Here is a 16544-nt window from a genome sequence, read left to right on the forward strand (position 1 = left end):
AAGAGTGAGGTGAGTTAGTCATGGCGCCAATCGCTGCCATGGCTGGCCAATCCCCTCCTAGCACACGATGCATGCGACCCTCTCCCTGCATGGCTAATCCCAGCATGACTAAGGCGTATAGGCTTCGGCCTGAGACGCACTTAGGTCCCTCCCTAACCCGGACCCCTCCCAAATACACTTAGTTTTAGTTAGGTTAGGAAAAAAAAATTAATCTGAAGGAGTTGATCGGTCCGACGGCCAGTGAGGCTGGAATCCGCCCACTGACCATAGGACGATCTTAGGGGGAGCTGCTGGACAACTAGCTATCCGTTTTCTGCAGCTCGCACCTCTCCTTCACGAGTCAGGGCATCCGACGACCTATCTCGGCCTAGGGAATTTGTCCCCCCCCCCCCCCCCCCCCCACCCTTCCTTGATGATAGGGTGTACTTTGTGTAAATTCAGTGTATGTTGTGGAAGCCGACGCAAGCGACCAATTGAACTGTTTGGACATTCAGGTCAATTAAAGTTTCCTTGTAAAAATACCGACATTTTCAATGAATAGTCTAGCCCAGGGGTCGGCAATCTTTTGAGTCGGAAGAGCCAAAAATGACAATTTACAAAATTTCAAAGTTTTTAAAGAGCCGCAAAATTTTTTCTTGCCAACAATAAATAAGTAGTACTTGCATAAATAAAGTTGCGCAGTAATATTGCGTCAATCGCATTTTTACCAAAACACACAATGACGTAATATTACGTCGGCCGCCTTCAAAGTGTTAAAAATATAATTCTTATTATGTTACCTAGCTTTACTTCGGTTTTATTATTATTATATATGTACATACATAGTTCTGAGAAGATAATTCGCTTCTAACTCTTCTACTTGAAACAACAAACTATATGTCAGAGCCAAAACACTGGTGAAGACGCCAAACTGTCTTGCGTCGAAACGAATTAAATCATACATAGAAACATCCGACGACGGCATCATTCGAGAGCTTCTGACGGACCACAGAACAAGGAGGGAGATATAGAAGTGCGACTGATATGTTGGAAACTGAAACCATGTTTGCGCGTCAAGTGACGCTATCTGTTGGGTGGGCCCGTAAGTACTAGTAAAACGAAAACCTTGGGTGGATGGATAGCTTTAAATTGATAATTTAACTGCTTGATATATTGTTTAGTAAAATATAACAAGCGTGGAAAAAAAACCAGGCTTACTACTGGTGTGTAATAAAAAAATATTTTATGTATAAATTACCTGGTGATGCAGTATTTCTGGTATGGAACTAAAGAGCCGCAGCTTCACATCCAAAGAGCCGCATGTGGCTCGCGAGCCGCAGGTTGCGCACCCCTGGTCTAGCCCCATCCATCACCCCACTAGCTATTCACCTGCATACCAGCCGGATGTGAATCCTACCGCAAGACCAGCTCGACCTTCTCTACAGGATACCTGGCTCTCACCCAAGAGGGCTCGGTGCGAGGAGAAGAGAGAACAACTTCTACTCTCAATTTGTTGATTAGAATGACTAGTTATTTATGACAGGTTTTGGGATTAAATGATATCTTTGATTAGATATATTTGTTTGATTTACTGGAATATTCAGTTCATTTGTCTTGAAAAATTGAGGTGCTAGTATTGTGATTACTTTATAAATTTAATGAAGTAACTAGATCCACACGTGGTGTCATAGCACACTGAAATGAAGCCAGTACCACACGGGTGTTGCAGATACCACACGAGTAGTTGGCAACCACAAAGGCGTCTTCACCCGCCAGCGGCAGCCGAAAGCCTCGGCGTACACTCTGAGGACGCGCTACAGGCAGCTCGCCTCGAAGATTGACGCCTTCAGCTGGCCCCAGGAGCTGCACTCGGAACTGTAGCCGGCGCTTTCCGTTTGTTCTGTGCATTTATTAGTGTGTGATAGCTTGGGTTGCAATAAAGTATTGGTGTGTTACTAATCTTAGGTGTGCTATTGAACAACCTGAACTTGTTCTCTTGTGTAGTATAAACCCAGTTTTTCATTTAACGAGTGTTTTATTGTAATTATTGTAATGATAACCATGAAGATACATAATACACAGCTACAGTAGAATCCCAATAATCCGAACTAATTGGGACCGAACCCTGTTCGGATTAACGAAAATTCGGATTAGGCGGGATTTTGTCATTTAATGCCATATATTTATTGTCTTTTTGAGGCGTATTTAGTGTCTGATGTCAAATATGTACCAGGTTGCGAAAATGCAGAAGAGTGTGTTGAAAAGTGGACGGCCATTGACGACTGTGGCCACAGATGAAGATATCGTAGCAGCTGTGCAGGAACGTCAACTGATCTCGATGCAGACAACAGTGAGGAGGAAGGGAACGCGCCGACGGATGTTGTTTCTCACACTGCCGCAGCCAGCGCCCTTGATCCGGCTTTACGTCGAGCAACATGCCAATGCAACCCCAACAGATGTTATGTTTATGCGGCGTTGGCGAAATATTGCATCTTCAAGCCGATTTAGTGCATTGCGTCAAAGGAATATTACTGATTTTGCCTCTTAGATAATGGTTTGATTTTTTACGTTTTGTTTTGTGTCAATCCTGTAAATAACATGAATTCTACATATAGTATGTAAGTAAATTCAAAAATTTTCAATACGTACATATGTATTTAAGTACTAAGTATGTACGTTATCTTTTTTTTTCTCTTTTCAGTTAGTGAAATAGATAAATTATAAGTTTATTATGTACATATTAATAAACGTACGACATTACTTGAAAAAATTGTTTTTCTTTACTTTCCCTAGTTCTTAAATGTTATAAAAAAATTAAATTTTTTGTTCTAGCCCTGTTCGGATTAGGCGGATTTTCGGATTAGCGGGACTCTACTGTAATTAATTTTAATAATTGCTTGTTTTCACGATACTCCACTCAGTTAGTTGCTATGGGTAAGTTAAATATATTTATTATTAACTTTTACCTTGTTTCTTTAACTTAAATTTTACCATAATGCTGCAAAAAAAATGCATGGATCACGCCGTTCTCACCATCGTCCAAGAGATGTCCATTCTGCACCAACTCACCAGGTCATGAACCCACCCTCCGTTCAAGCTCGGACTTGCTTCAGAAACGATCACTGGATCAACAGTCAGTATCCGGCCCAGACAGGCGGAATCACTTAGAGGGATGCTCAAGACCCAAGACAGCGAAGCAAATTCGCTAATATACAAGCTGTCTCAACATCTAACTCCCGTCACTACACTAAAACGAGTTTCACAAAAGTTCATCGCAAGTCAGTGAGACTAATGCTGAAGAGAGAATGTTTGTCTGGATTCTCCTGTAGCAAAAAAAAAATCAGTGCAGAGGTGAAGAGCAGATTCAGGTGGATGAAGTAATACAGAGTGTATTTAAGTCTGCTACTCTGGACATGTCTTTATTAGCCTGTTTGTAATGAGATTCCAGAGACCAGTAACTGCCTTTTTTGCAAGAAGAAGGCAAGAACTGCAGCAAGAAGACTTCTTCATCGGCCAGATGATCTGGTCCTTTGCGGACTTTGCAACTCATCAAAATGAGTTGCTCTGGTTCGCTTTCTGCTGGTAGAACATTATGACAACATGAAGTTTAGTGAGGGCAAACATTTGTACATTTATTTGCTTATCTTTGCTTGACTGTAAAAAAATTTCTTTAAATTTTCGAGTTGCATGTATTTCAAGTAGAAAATAACACCAGAATAAATTTAAGTGAGGGCAATTTGGCACAACAAAATAAAGCATGTCCAATACGCTTGTATATGCAGATTATAAATGCGTGATTGACAACCACAGAGGCAGCTTCTTCCACTAGCGACAGGCTAAAGCCTCTGCATGCAGGAGCCACAGGTATCTCGCCTCGAATCACCGGGCCTTGGTGCTTCCTGTTTGATCCATGCATGTGTAAGTGTGTGAAATATTGGATTGCAATAAAATATAAGAAGCTGCCTATAATGTCGTACTGTGTAAGATACTGATGTTGGTGCAATCAAGATGATATTAAATATTTTCTAATGGCATTCGTTTTAAGAACCACATACAAGTTCACTATGTATCACAAAGCCTTAATAAAAAGATTCCATCACGCCAACCCCACTTTTAAAATAAAAGCTACAGATTATGAACAATAATTTATAGTTATGATTGATCAGACCTGTAGTCTCCAGTCTAAGTTATCTGTGTTGACGGAAGTTAATAAAGTTTTTATATGATCCTGTTAGTATCATTTATTATTTTTCCAGTGTAATAAGGCCAGCTAAAATGTCCATTGCCTTAATGCAAAATCACTCATTAGTAATTGTACTAATTTATGATATTTGGTTATTTTATTTTGGCTGTGAGGTTTCGGAACGCTGCATGATTGTGGCTGCAAGTAGCCGTGCCAACGACCAGCGCGCTGTTCACCAGCTGTCCTGTCCTGACTCCACTACTTAGTGGCATCAAGAGAGGGTGTTGTGGTGGGGAGGACTCCTGGGGCCTGGTTGAGTTTGCTTGGGTTTACCCTGTTTGGATGAAAATTACAAGTACGGTATATTGTTAATAAAATTTGTTTTAGACCTCACAAGAAATGTGATACACCCAGATCATGTTTACAGTTAAGGCCACAGTAATGTTTACAGTCAGTAGATTTTTTAATTTGTGTGGTTTGAAATGTTGTACATTAAATAATTTAAGGGGGAGGGGGGGGGGACACTTAGTTTCTATCAACGGCCCTGTAACCTAATTTATGAATATAGTACAACACTATACATTTAAGTTGAATGCTTCTTTAGTGCCCCCAATGCTACCAAGACAATCGGCCGGGTTCTTGTGACATGGTGTACAAGTCTACAGACTGGCAGGTGGCCACACTGGTGCTGTGTGGCATTTGGCCCAGTGTAAAGCTGGCCACCCACTTTAATGACAATGCTTCAAGGCAAAGTGTCATATGTAATGACATTCTGATCAGAGACAAGGTGGCAGATGAAGCCCTTGCCCGCACAGTTTTGCAGAGAAGGAAGGCAGGCAGGTAGGGGTTGGCTGCGTAAGAGATACCTTTTAAAAACATACTGCCTGGAAAATAGCTCATGTGACAAAATCAGTTACGACTAGGAGAAAACTGACTTCCCGCGATGGGTTGTTGCTCTTTCTCTTGAGTGAAAGTATGATATATTTAGATTTACTAATAAATCATAGTTTTTCATGAGTTCTAGTGTTTCTTATTTGTTCGTAGTATTTAGGTTTTTTGTAGGGAAAATTTTTTATATTTTGCCAATTTTTCACCATTCTGAAAGAACTGACGACTGATTTTCATCTTCAGTAAGTGTCTAAAAAAAATGCAGCTGAAATGTTTTGTGGTATGTGTTTCTGACAAATTTTGGGTTAAAATTTTCACCCCATAGAAAATACATCATTGTGTGACTGAATGTGCACCACTTTAGATTATGTATAGTGTCCATTCATAAGTATTTTATAACCTTTTTGGGCACGACTGCAATATTTTAGGTGTAGGTGATGTACCTCTGGGGGCAGTAAAGCCTGGTCCCCACCCAGCCCATGCCAACCCCACTGGCAGAATGCACCCCTAGACCATCTCAACATGCAAAGTAACTGTAAGTGCCATGTGTGTGTTAGCAAGTAATAGTTAGTTCAATTTCTTAGAGTAGCTCTTACTGCCAAGTGTACTGCTTAAATCAAAATAATATTAATTAGTAAATGTAGTAACAACATAGAAGAAATTAACTGTCACCATTTTAATTCATATTCTTTAATTAGTTATTGAAGTATAATTAACAGCAACCTTTTAAAACATTCAGCCGTTTGTGTTCATGTAATAAGTTTGATCAGGGGAATTGCTGTATGTTAAGTGTTTAAGTTTTACATAAAAAGCTGTATTGTATACTTGTGGGTTTGGCGCAGGGTGGCATTGTTCCCCCATTAGTGCCGCCACCCCCCCCCCCCCCCCTTCCCAGGCAGTCTTCAACAGGTAGGGTCCGGAGCAGACGCCAAGTTCCATGGGGTGTCATCATCTTTGTAGTCCTGGTACAAGTAATTCTGGTAACTATTATTTCTTCTATGTAAACCTTCTTTCTTAGTACTCCCCACGGTTCCCCGGACCGTTTAAGGTGCAGGGCGTAAACCAGCTGTCACTAACTACACTGCCACGTAACCCTCCTGCTGCGTGGTTCCTGCTTACAGCACTGGCCGACACCAGACCCCAAAGTTTCTCCAGCCAGCTTAACTTAAGAATCACTGTGTATGTTGTTGAGCCAGATCTATACGTGTGAGTTAAAAAGCTTACCAGGTTGGCTGCACCCACTCCACATCACCCTTTCATACAGAGACTGCCACTGGAACTATTTAGAGTTTTTACCACCAGTGTAGCATGCAACATGTATCCTTTCAAGGTTTTTTTTTTATCCTGCCCACACTATTCATACATGTCCAACCAGTGCCTCGTGTCAAGTAAAAGCGCCATTCTCCTCAATACGTTCTACCATTATTTACTGTTCTCCTTGAAATAATTCTAGCTAGGCTACAGCACTATGCTGAGCAGGGCGTGCAAACAGTGTATTAGTTAGTAAGGTTAACAGGGCAGTCAGCTACTGAGCTTAGTGGGCCACACAGGGGCCGATGAACCACCCCACAGCAGTGGTTAGTTTGCAGGCTAGCCTGGCGCCCTCCCAGACAAAAAAAATTTGAACTCTCCCCAGCAACCACTAAGCTACCCTGGGTTTCGAACCCGAGACCGCGGGTGACGGCAAAAGTGAATGATTTTGGTAGAAAGAGACAAATAGAAATAGATATATAAAATCACCAGTCACGTCTTCTCTGATCTAGTGATCGAAATGTGTAGTGCGAGAAGGAAAACGATCTCTAAAATCGATTAATAAACAACTAATCATTAGAATCATTATTACACTTTCAAAGAACTTATAACTTAGAAAGAAAAAGACGTTTGTACTACATACCCGGTATTTGATACATAATTATTTTTTCAATCGCATCTATGTTATTTTTGTTGTCTAAACGTGCTTCGCGATTCGTGAATAATTAAGTATGTACCTACTATTAATAAAATATAGAATTGCTGAAATGCGTATAAATCCTATACAATGCAAAGAGGACTAGTTTGATGGGACTATAATCAGTATTTACTACTAGTGAATACGGGAGGAAATATTGATAAAGAGAGTCAGTTATGAGAGAAGCAGTAGGCAGTGCGTATTTTTCTTTATCGGGTAATCGTAACCACCTGTGATCATTTGAATACATAAAGGAATCGAATAATATTCGAATATTTTTGTTTTGGTCTGACAATAATCGAGATATCGATATTGTGTTCATTTCTCTAATCGCAAGTCACAACAAGAAGTCACGTGTTTGTTTTGGTAACCTTTGAGACGAAAACCGGTTTATCTCCATCGGCCCTTAGTTGCTAGTCGATTTGTTATGTCATTAGGTAGCAGGTACATTCCTTTCCGTTTATTTTAAAGAAGATGGTGTTATTTAATTTTAAATGGGCAGGAGTTTTGAGTTTAATCATTTTACAACTGATACAGGGTTGCGTGTCGATGATAGATGTCTACCCTCGAGTGAGGTCTGTACCGGTCACGGGAGACCCAGGACAACCTTTGTTTCTAACTCCACTTATCGAATCTGGAAACATCACCGCGGCTAAGGCGGCTGCAAGAGTCGGGCGCTTGGAAGGGGCTGAAGGTATCGAGAGCTATTCAGGATACCTCACTGTCAACAAGAACTTAAATTCCAACCTCTTTTTCTGGTTTTTCCCAGCAGAGGTAGGTTTTCAATAATGTTAACGACACCTTCAACGATGCCATCTGGGATTTATAACTTAATAAGCCTGGACGTAGATAAATATTCAAAATTTGATGTTAATTGTTACCTTTAATGTATCCATCTTAATTCAGATGTCATATTCCTGGATATATTGATCCTGTGGTACATGATGCTTGCTGTTTAAATTTAGTACGGTGAAATACACTGGGTTATGTAACAATTATGATTGTGAGGTGAGTAGGTATAATAGAAAAATTTCCCGAATACTTGACTTTTTTTTTTATTGTGAGAGTTGAGTCTTCGTTTGGTCAGGATCTTTCTCCATACTTATTAAAACATCAAGAATTATGCACCACAGGATCAATGTATTCAGAATCATTCATCAGGAACAAGGGATGAACTTGAACATGTGGTATTAAACTTTTACCATGACCCATCAAGAGATGGGTAAGGATGTGGGGAAGCAGGCATTGCAGGGGCCGTGTTCCAGGTGAAAGCGGCCACTGCTCCGGTGCTGCTGTGGCTGCAAGGGGGTCCCGGGGCTTCATCCCTGTTCGGCCTGTTCGGGGAGAACGGCCCGTTCTACGTCAGCAAGAGGAACACCCTGAAGCGGAGGAAGTACGCCTGGACCAGCTCCAACTCTGTCATCTACATCGACAATCCCGTCGGCACAGGTAAGTGCTCCGTCTTGTCACCACGTCATGTCAGTTGTAGCCCTCGCGCTCGTACGAATTACTTCATGTTAACGTAGTGGGCAATGTTCTTATGATGCAGCTCTTCTGTGGAGTAATAATAAAATTTTAATTCCTGTATTTACCCTTAATACAGCGTTTCTAAATTCCAACTGGTTTCTGTGAAATTACTGTTTATAGCTTACATTACAATACCTGTCTAGGGATGTAACCTAATGCGTAAAATGAATTATCATTATTTATTTATTTTCCTGTACCATCATACTGCATCTAGCGCCATACTGAGGAAAAATCAACTAAAATTCGTTACAAGTGAATTTTTACTCAATTTAAAGTAACAATGAAAAACAGCCAGCTATAAACACACTACAGCATGTCTTTGCTGTCAAATGTTTTGTATCTATTTGTACATGCACAAAACGTTGCAGCCACCAGACTGTGTGCTGGTAATGAAGTTGGAGCAGTTGATCGATGTTATAGTCTTATGTCACATTGCGACCCTTGTAGCTTCATGCCAAGTCAGATTCTGTGTGCATTGCTTTTGTATAAAATTACAAATACACGGAAGGCAACTACGATGAGATAGTAAGTCGTGCGAGACGTGCAGGGTTCAGCTTCACGGAGAGTGACGATGGCTACGCCAGGAACGAGACGGCGGTGGGCGAGGACTTGTACTGCGCCCTGCAGCAGTTCTTCAGGCTGTTCCCGGAGCTCCAGAAGAACGACTTCTACATCACCGGAGAGTCGTACGCCGGTAGGTTCATTCGTAGGTCAACGTTTCTTGAAAGATTGTGCTAGAGTATTGTTTTTATTTGCATCGTATTAGTAATTAATATTTAACATGATGTATAGGCCTATTTGATATTTTATTAGTGTTTTTGATTCAATAAATTTCTTTATCCTGAGTACCTACTATGTTTCGGGATATTCTGTACTTTGGCATCAATCGAACCCATCAGGTTAATTTTTTTTTCCACATAACTTCAGGTCTTACCTCGGGTAGTAGACTGCTTTACGTAACTATTATTTTTATTCTTTACTGAATTTATCATGTCCTATGAACTCTAATTATGTCCAGCATATGCAGTGTCCTGGACCAACGCTTAAACTATTCGTGCCACTGGCTTTTTAACTGTGTAAAATGGTGTGGAGGGAGAACGGACATGTATCGTGAATAAATTCATGAAATGGTAATGGTTGCTTCTTTTGTGAGCGTGACCACGTGCAATGACTTTGGGAATACTGAGGTGTGTGGGCCGCCTTCGAGAGCCCAATTTATTTTACCTTTTAATATAAATATAGCATGTCCACTGCTGAGAGTGGATGTAATGTTTTATTGTAAATTTGGGTTACGAGCCTCGCTACACTTGGGCAACGTCACGGTCCTGAGACAGGAGTAGCCAGGTCCACATGCCCAGAAGCACATGGTGGCGCCCTAGGCATAATAACGACCCCCTGTGCAATAGCAATATGTTGCTGTTTTAATTTACCTAATTGTAACTGTACTCAATTTAGAATATGTACATATTTGCATTAGACATTGTGAGGAATGTAACAAACTCTCGGATGTTTTGATCGGCAGGGAAGTACATCCCAGCCCTCGGCTACGCTATCCACACAAAGAACCCGAATGCAACTCTCAAGATAAACATGCAAGGTGAGAACGCTTGTCTTGGATTAATGTTAAGTCTCGTTTCTCCCAATTCAAGTGAACCTATGTGGCTATATGTTATCTTTTTTATATAAGTAACCACTGTACCTAAATTAGATGCATGAACCTCATTTAAATTATTCATTTCTGGAATCCTGCATTTTTTTTCTAGTGACAACTACAGGTTGCTGTACTGTGGATTGATAGTTCTGAAAACGTGTAACTATTGTAATGCATAATTTTTTTTACTGCTTTTGTAGATTTTGTAATCAAACTTTTTCAAAATCAAAGTCAAACTCATTGTAAAGTGTAGTAAATTTGTAGATTCCAGTAAAAATTTTGGAATCGTAAAAATGAATTTAACTTAATTTTTTGCTCATGATTCTAAATAACTATCTTTTATGTATTTTGTTCAATTAACAACTTCTTAAGTATTGAATTTCAATCTCACAGTTGTAAATTAGCAATTTATGGATAGTAGTACTCTTGCTGTAACCTTTGGAAATTTAAAGAAATGATTGTGAGTGATGTTCCAAGCATTAAAATAATGCTAGCCTATTGATTCATTACGTGAAAAGAATCAGATGACAAAATTTAAGCTTTATGAGAAATACTGCTATATTTTAATACTTTCAGGTTTTGTCTGTCATCGTAGTTGGAATGTTTATTGTACAGTAAGTCCTCTATTTACGTCGTACCGATTTACGTCGTTTCGGATTAACGTCGCTAATGTTTGAGTACTCATGTTTCAATTTAAGTTGTCGCCGATTCACAATAACGTCGTTTACAATGACCGTAAATCTTTATTTTAACCAAAACACCGTATATATGTAATTAGTTTATAATTCTTTGTTTCCTTCGGTAGTTAATTTATGCTATGTAGCGTAAGCTACACGTTCACCGCCTTATCTTATCATACATCATGAGGGACGCTTCCTGCTCTCCGCTGCTCTCCGCGCGGTGATGCAATACTAGCCCGCCCGCTCAGCCACCCACGTATCTCGCACGTAGAAGTGTTATCTACTTCCCGCAACAACACAGCATTTTCTCCTACCCCTTTTCGTCCAACTCCTTGGCACTTCAGTAGAGGTGTAAAAGTAACTAAAAAAAGTGTACCCGTATGTATTCGTTACTATAACAATTAGTACTCGTTACTTTCGTATCGTTACTCGTTACTTCTGATACCGCATAACATGCTATGTAATGTAACAGCAACGAATCGAGTCGTATTTCGTACGCGTACAGTATGACGTCGCGTAAATTATAATAAATTGAATATAAACAATTTAAAGTATTTGATAATTAACAGATTTTGTTAACCAAGAAACAATAAAATCTCATTAGAGCAGGTTTATTGTAATATCTCTTTTAAGATAACAAAAAACGTGAAAATACGCGATAATAAAAAACAAAAACATACATATTTATAATTTGTAAAAAATACTTTCTTACGTTGTTTCTGTTCCTATCTCAAACTTTGTCTACACACACAATACCTTTAGTAAACAAACATCGTTCTTTGTAACGAATAAGCGCGCGCATGCGTAAAACATACGAAAAATGCGAGTAACGAAATGCATTTGTGTGTAACGTTTCGTTACTCGTTACTAGATGTTACTCAGTAACGAATACATACGGTTTGCTACAGCTCTACACTTCAGTCGCTATGATATCATTGAGTTGGCCGGAGTTTTAAACGTGCCGTTGTTAACTTTATCGTGATTAAATGTGTTTGTAGTAGGCCTACAGTATCAGCTCACTGCAATTTATGATTTTTTCTTCATAAGATGTCTTCCAAACGACTATATATCTGTTTTTATATTTCAATCAATAAAGGTAATAAAGCAGCTGGTTAAATAACCATTCTATAAAGCTGAGAAGTACTAGTTGGACTTGTTTCCCACACTGTGGGTTGTAATTTGCTGATAAAATTGCCCGTTGTCATGTCTGTATGCCAGCGCTTCCGGCCGACCTTGGGCCGTGGTCGGCCGGTGGCATGAAACATGGCTCATTTTGTGTCGTTTCTATTTACGTCGCGGTTTTCAGGAACGTAACCCCGACGTAAACCGAGGACCTACTGTACCACGTGTGTGCAGAATCGTTTGAACCATCGAAAGGTTTGTCTGCAGGCGTGGTGATGGCCAGCTGACCGCCAACTGGGCCACGTCTCGACGGTACATGTGGGTTGCAGGCATGGCCATTGGGAACGGGCTGAGCGACCCAGAGAACATGCTGCTCTACGGAGACTACCTGTACCAGCTGGGCCTCATCGACCTCAATGCTCGAGACCTGTTCCACCAAAAGGAAGCCCTCACCCGCAAGTACATCCAGGCACGGCAGTGGAAGAAGGCCTTCCAAGTGCGTAACAGCTGTTTACATCCGTCTGTCATTCATGTTTGTTCCCTTTACTTACCGTCTGCCATAGTGGGGAGTGTGCTAGTGTAGCCCCAGGGAGTACATACATGTGACCCTGCAGTGCTGTTGCCTTGGATCTTTATCGGTCAGTGTGGTAACCGGTCTGTCGTCAGTAACTCAAATAACTGGGAAATTTGTATGTACATTATGTAAACACTTTAAAGTATACCCATTGTGTTATTCTGGTTTCAATATTTGGGAGTAAATACTGATAGCTACATGCCTGAGATTATCGATGGGTTTGCCTTTCTGATGCAGATGATCCATAACCGTATCACAAAGATGTTTGATAGTCTCCCAGCTACTTTACGGGGTTCTAATGCTTCCACAACTCATGTGATCAGTGTGTGACTGTGTAAATAAACTTAAACATGTGATGGTATGAAGCGTAATGTGTGTGCACCTGCTGGCCTCCAAGGCCGTGATATTTGCCTTGCTTGTTCGTGCGCGGGCGTCGTGGAATCACGTGATGCGCGAGCCGTGCTAGCATGCTAGGCTCAGTGCTGACTGCGCGCGAGGATCTGGGAACCGGCAGTTTGTACAGAGCAGGGCCCAAGTGCCTGCTGTGTTAGTGGGGCACAGAAAGAGCCTCGATGACTTCTTGAAGAGAAGGCTAGAGACTTCTGTCAGGTCTTGACACCTGGCACTGAAGGGTACAGCATGTGTTACGTACGAGTGCAGTGTTTCTAATACCATTAAAAAAAAATACAACCAGTGAAACAATGTTTTATTTTTCTAACGTATATAAAATTGAGGGGTGGTAGTACTCAGGTGTAGAGGTAAGATGGATCCAGTCACAGGAAGAAAGGGTAGATTATAATCATAACGCATTGACGGAGATAGTGTATTATTGCTTCAGCTTAGACTTATATATCACAGTTTTAGAATTAAGCAGTGTTTATCTAAAATTCAAATTAGAAGAATATTTTATGTACATCAGGAAAGTAAAAAAAAAAAATAATAATAATAATATAATACCGGTTACAAAAATATTTGAAGTAGGCCTTGTAATATTTGTTTTTCAAATATTTAGCCATAACTTGCACAGTTGCCGTGATATATTTTGTGGCTTAACACTTATGACTGCCCCCTTAAAATGATCGGTCATAGACTCATGATGCGGGCCCAGAAAAAATACCAACTTGCAATAGATGCTAATTTTTTTTTCCAATTTACTCTTAAATGCAATTTTTGCTAATTTTTGTCGAATATGCTATTTTAGCTCATTTTCGCAATAATTTTTGTTTCTTCATCTTATTTAGTTGAAAATATTATTCATTTCTAAAATATCTTTTATATAAGATAATACCATTTCAAACAAAAAAGAATTTCGAAAATCGATCCACAATTGACGGAGAAATCTGTGTACATACATAAAAAAAATACAGTAACCTGACTCATCTTATATGCTTGCCTTACAATTTGGGACACATGCACACGTATAATTAAAATTTAGAAAAATATTATTTGATTTTAAATTTCTTTTCATTTAAATTTTTTATAACTTTTTTGACACCAAAAACTTATTCAACAAATCAATCAATACATAAAAATTACATGATCACCAATCTATCTTCAAATTTTTTCTTTCCTCACTGGCAAAAGGTGTACGTATATACCAGAAATTGAATACGTAATTAAATTGATATTGCAGGGGAAAAAAAAGAACAATCCAAGGTGGCACTGATTCCTGTTGAGAGTATGTATCGCAAAATCAACTACCTAATTGTTTTAATGTTTTATATCAAAACCAATATTAAATGTTTGCACATGTTTGAAATTTTAGGTATATGTATATATATTTAGTAAATATGCTTTTTATATTCATTGTGCAAAACTTAGTGCTATTAAGTGTTATTTGAATTGATAGATAACTTTGAGAGAAGTCAGTAATTGTCGGGACGTCGGTGTGCACAGGTGTTCGACACCCTGCTGAACGGAGACCTGAGCCAGAACGGCACCTTGTTCTCCAACCTGACGGGCCTCAAGAGCTACTACAACTACGTGTCCGCGGACGGGCGGCGCAGGGGGGGCGACAGCGACCTGTACGTGCAGGGCGCGGCGGTGCGACGCGCGCTCCACGTGGGGGGGCGGCCGTACAACGACGGGCGGGCGGTGGAGCGACACCTGGAGGAGGACGTGATGCGGTCGGTGCGGCCGTGGGTGGAAGAGCTGCTGGAGCACCACCGCATCGTGACGTACAACGGCCAGCTGGACGTCATCGTGGCCTACCCCCTGACGCTGGGCTACCTGCAGGCCCTGCGCTGGAGCGCCAGCCCCGCCTACAGGACGGCCCCCCGCTACCAGTGGCACGTGGGCCGGGAGCTGGCCGGCTACGTGAAGCACGCTGGGCACCTCACCGAGGTGCTGGTGCGGGACGCGGGCCACATGGTGCCCGCCGACCAGCCCCGGTGGGCGCTCGACCTCATCACGCGCTTCACCTCGGAGAAGGCCTTCGCTCCGTAGCGATGATGATGCGCTGATACACACACTCGACTGGTCTTGCGTGGAAGATTAGATGATATTCTAATATACAGTCTCTCTTACATTTATTGGTTGTTTTATTACATGAGATAAATGTTATATTTAGACCTTAACATCTTTCTTGGTACTTAGTATTTTTAAATTTATTTTCAATTCCTTCATCATTTGAGTTAAAAAATGACAATGCTATAGTATTTGAAACTTGGTAGTATAATGTTCTTGAAACTTTTTTTTTTAACATTTTCTCCTTGCATATCATGCAATAACTACGTATAACCTTCGTAATGCATGGCCTGATGTAATAAATTTGTCTTTACAATCCAAACGAGCCAAACTGGGCTAAGATCATCGTAGTACTGTGGGTTATTTTTGTTTTTAAATCCTAACTTCATACAGGGCTTAATATTATGTAATATTTCATGATCCGTCACAGGTTTCATATTTTTTTATTCAGGTTTTGCCATTATGCACTTTATTAACATCTAAATATTTTTTTTAATATTACCAGAGAATTCATAGTTGTAAACAATCATCTTTTAATAAAAAAATCATTCAATGAAGAATTTGGTAATAGCCACTTCCTACAGTTTTTTTAATTGTGGTGTCTTAAGTAATTTTTGCATTAAACGGTACATAACATAACATAGCAAAGTTGATCGTTCAGCTACATTGCAAATGTTAACGTGACATTTTTTCCTACATTGACAACTACATTCTCTTGAAAATCTTATTTTAAAAAATCTTAATTTTAAATTTGTCTTTAGATTATAAAAATTGGTTACACCCTCTTAAAAACTTCAGTTCAAATTATTTTAATTGTGGAGTGAAGGTTGTCTCAATTATGAAACTGAAGTTTGATACTCTATAAATTTAGAGTTATAATTGTTTACAATTAGGATGTTGCGGGATCCTACGAGCCTTTCAGACAGCAGTGACCTTTATGGGATCAATCAAATAGCAAAACATATATTTAGCGATGATAGGTACCTACTGATATAGTTCAATTGTTTACAGTAAAAGTTGCAAATATGTACTATTGTGTGTCATAATTGTAAGCATGCTGATCATTGTTTGTTCCTTGTAATGATGCAATTTGTTAAATAAAATGTCATTTTTTATTACTATTCTTGTTATAAGGGACTATATTAATTTTCATTTGTAATGAACCTTGGATTTAATGAAACCCTTAAGTTTTTGTCCTTTTCACACTTGACAGATTATAAATTTGTAAGACACTGGTACATATATTTTTTTTAACACTTGGCTTGATTAAAAGGCAAATGTTTTTCTTAACCTATTGCTATTATGTTCAGATAATTTGTAAATTTAGCAGTATTTATAATCCTATTGTCGCACAATAACTAATTCAAACAAACAAAAAAAAAGAGGCTAAATGTAATCAGAAAAATTTCCTTCTTCAAAAACAAATACATATTTTCAATTTAGGCCTCAAATTGTTGAGGTGCATTGACTTTATGTACAATAATGGACATTCCAACAGGTATGAAATTTGTTCAGTGTGGTCAAAC

At 39.6% G+C, this 16544-nt stretch overlaps 2 protein-coding genes across 3 annotated transcripts in view; both read left to right on the forward strand.

Moving 5' to 3' along the window:
- LOC134532576 (beta-glucuronidase-like) overlaps positions 1–2749 on the forward strand; it is a 29393-nt gene extending 26644 nt beyond the window's left edge. For both annotated transcript variants that reach the window (XM_063369113.1, XM_063369114.1), the window contains one exon: positions 1709–2749. In XM_063369113.1, coding sequence (XP_063225183.1) covers positions 1709–1860 — 152 coding nt within the window. In that variant the 3' untranslated portion in view covers positions 1861–2749. The remainder of the gene's footprint in view (positions 1–1708) is intronic.
- Positions 2750–7333: 4584 nt separating this feature from the next.
- On the forward strand, positions 7334–16139 carry LOC134532577 (venom serine carboxypeptidase-like). Its single transcript, XM_063369116.1, has 6 exons — positions 7334–7772; positions 8264–8447; positions 9073–9219; positions 10048–10122; positions 12308–12474; positions 14449–16139. Exons 1-6 carry the CDS (start codon positions 7473–7475, stop codon positions 14995–14997), a joined length of 1422 nt encoding a protein of 473 aa, XP_063225186.1. The 5' UTR covers positions 7334–7472; the 3' UTR covers positions 14998–16139.
- The last annotated feature ends 405 nt before the right edge of the window (positions 16140–16544 follow it).

The sequence above is a fragment of the Bacillus rossius genome, chromosome 6, assembly GCF_032445375.1.
Source record: "Bacillus rossius redtenbacheri isolate Brsri chromosome 6, Brsri_v3, whole genome shotgun sequence".
Classification (NCBI taxonomy): Eukaryota; Metazoa; Arthropoda; class Insecta; order Phasmatodea; family Bacillidae; genus Bacillus; species Bacillus rossius.

Excerpts from the sequence above, each read along its gene's own strand:
- LOC134532577 (XM_063369116.1), top strand. The coding sequence starts at position 7,473 with ATGGTGTTATTTAATTTTAAATGGGCAGGAGTTTTGAGTTTAATCATT. Across the intron at positions 9,220-10,047 it reads CACCGGAGAGTCGTACGCCG|GGAAGTACATCCCAGCCCTC; the intron begins GTAGGTTCATTC and ends TTTGATCGGCAG. Across the intron at positions 12,475-14,448 it reads AGTGGAAGAAGGCCTTCCAA|GTGTTCGACACCCTGCTGAA; the intron begins GTGCGTAACAGC and ends CGGTGTGCACAG.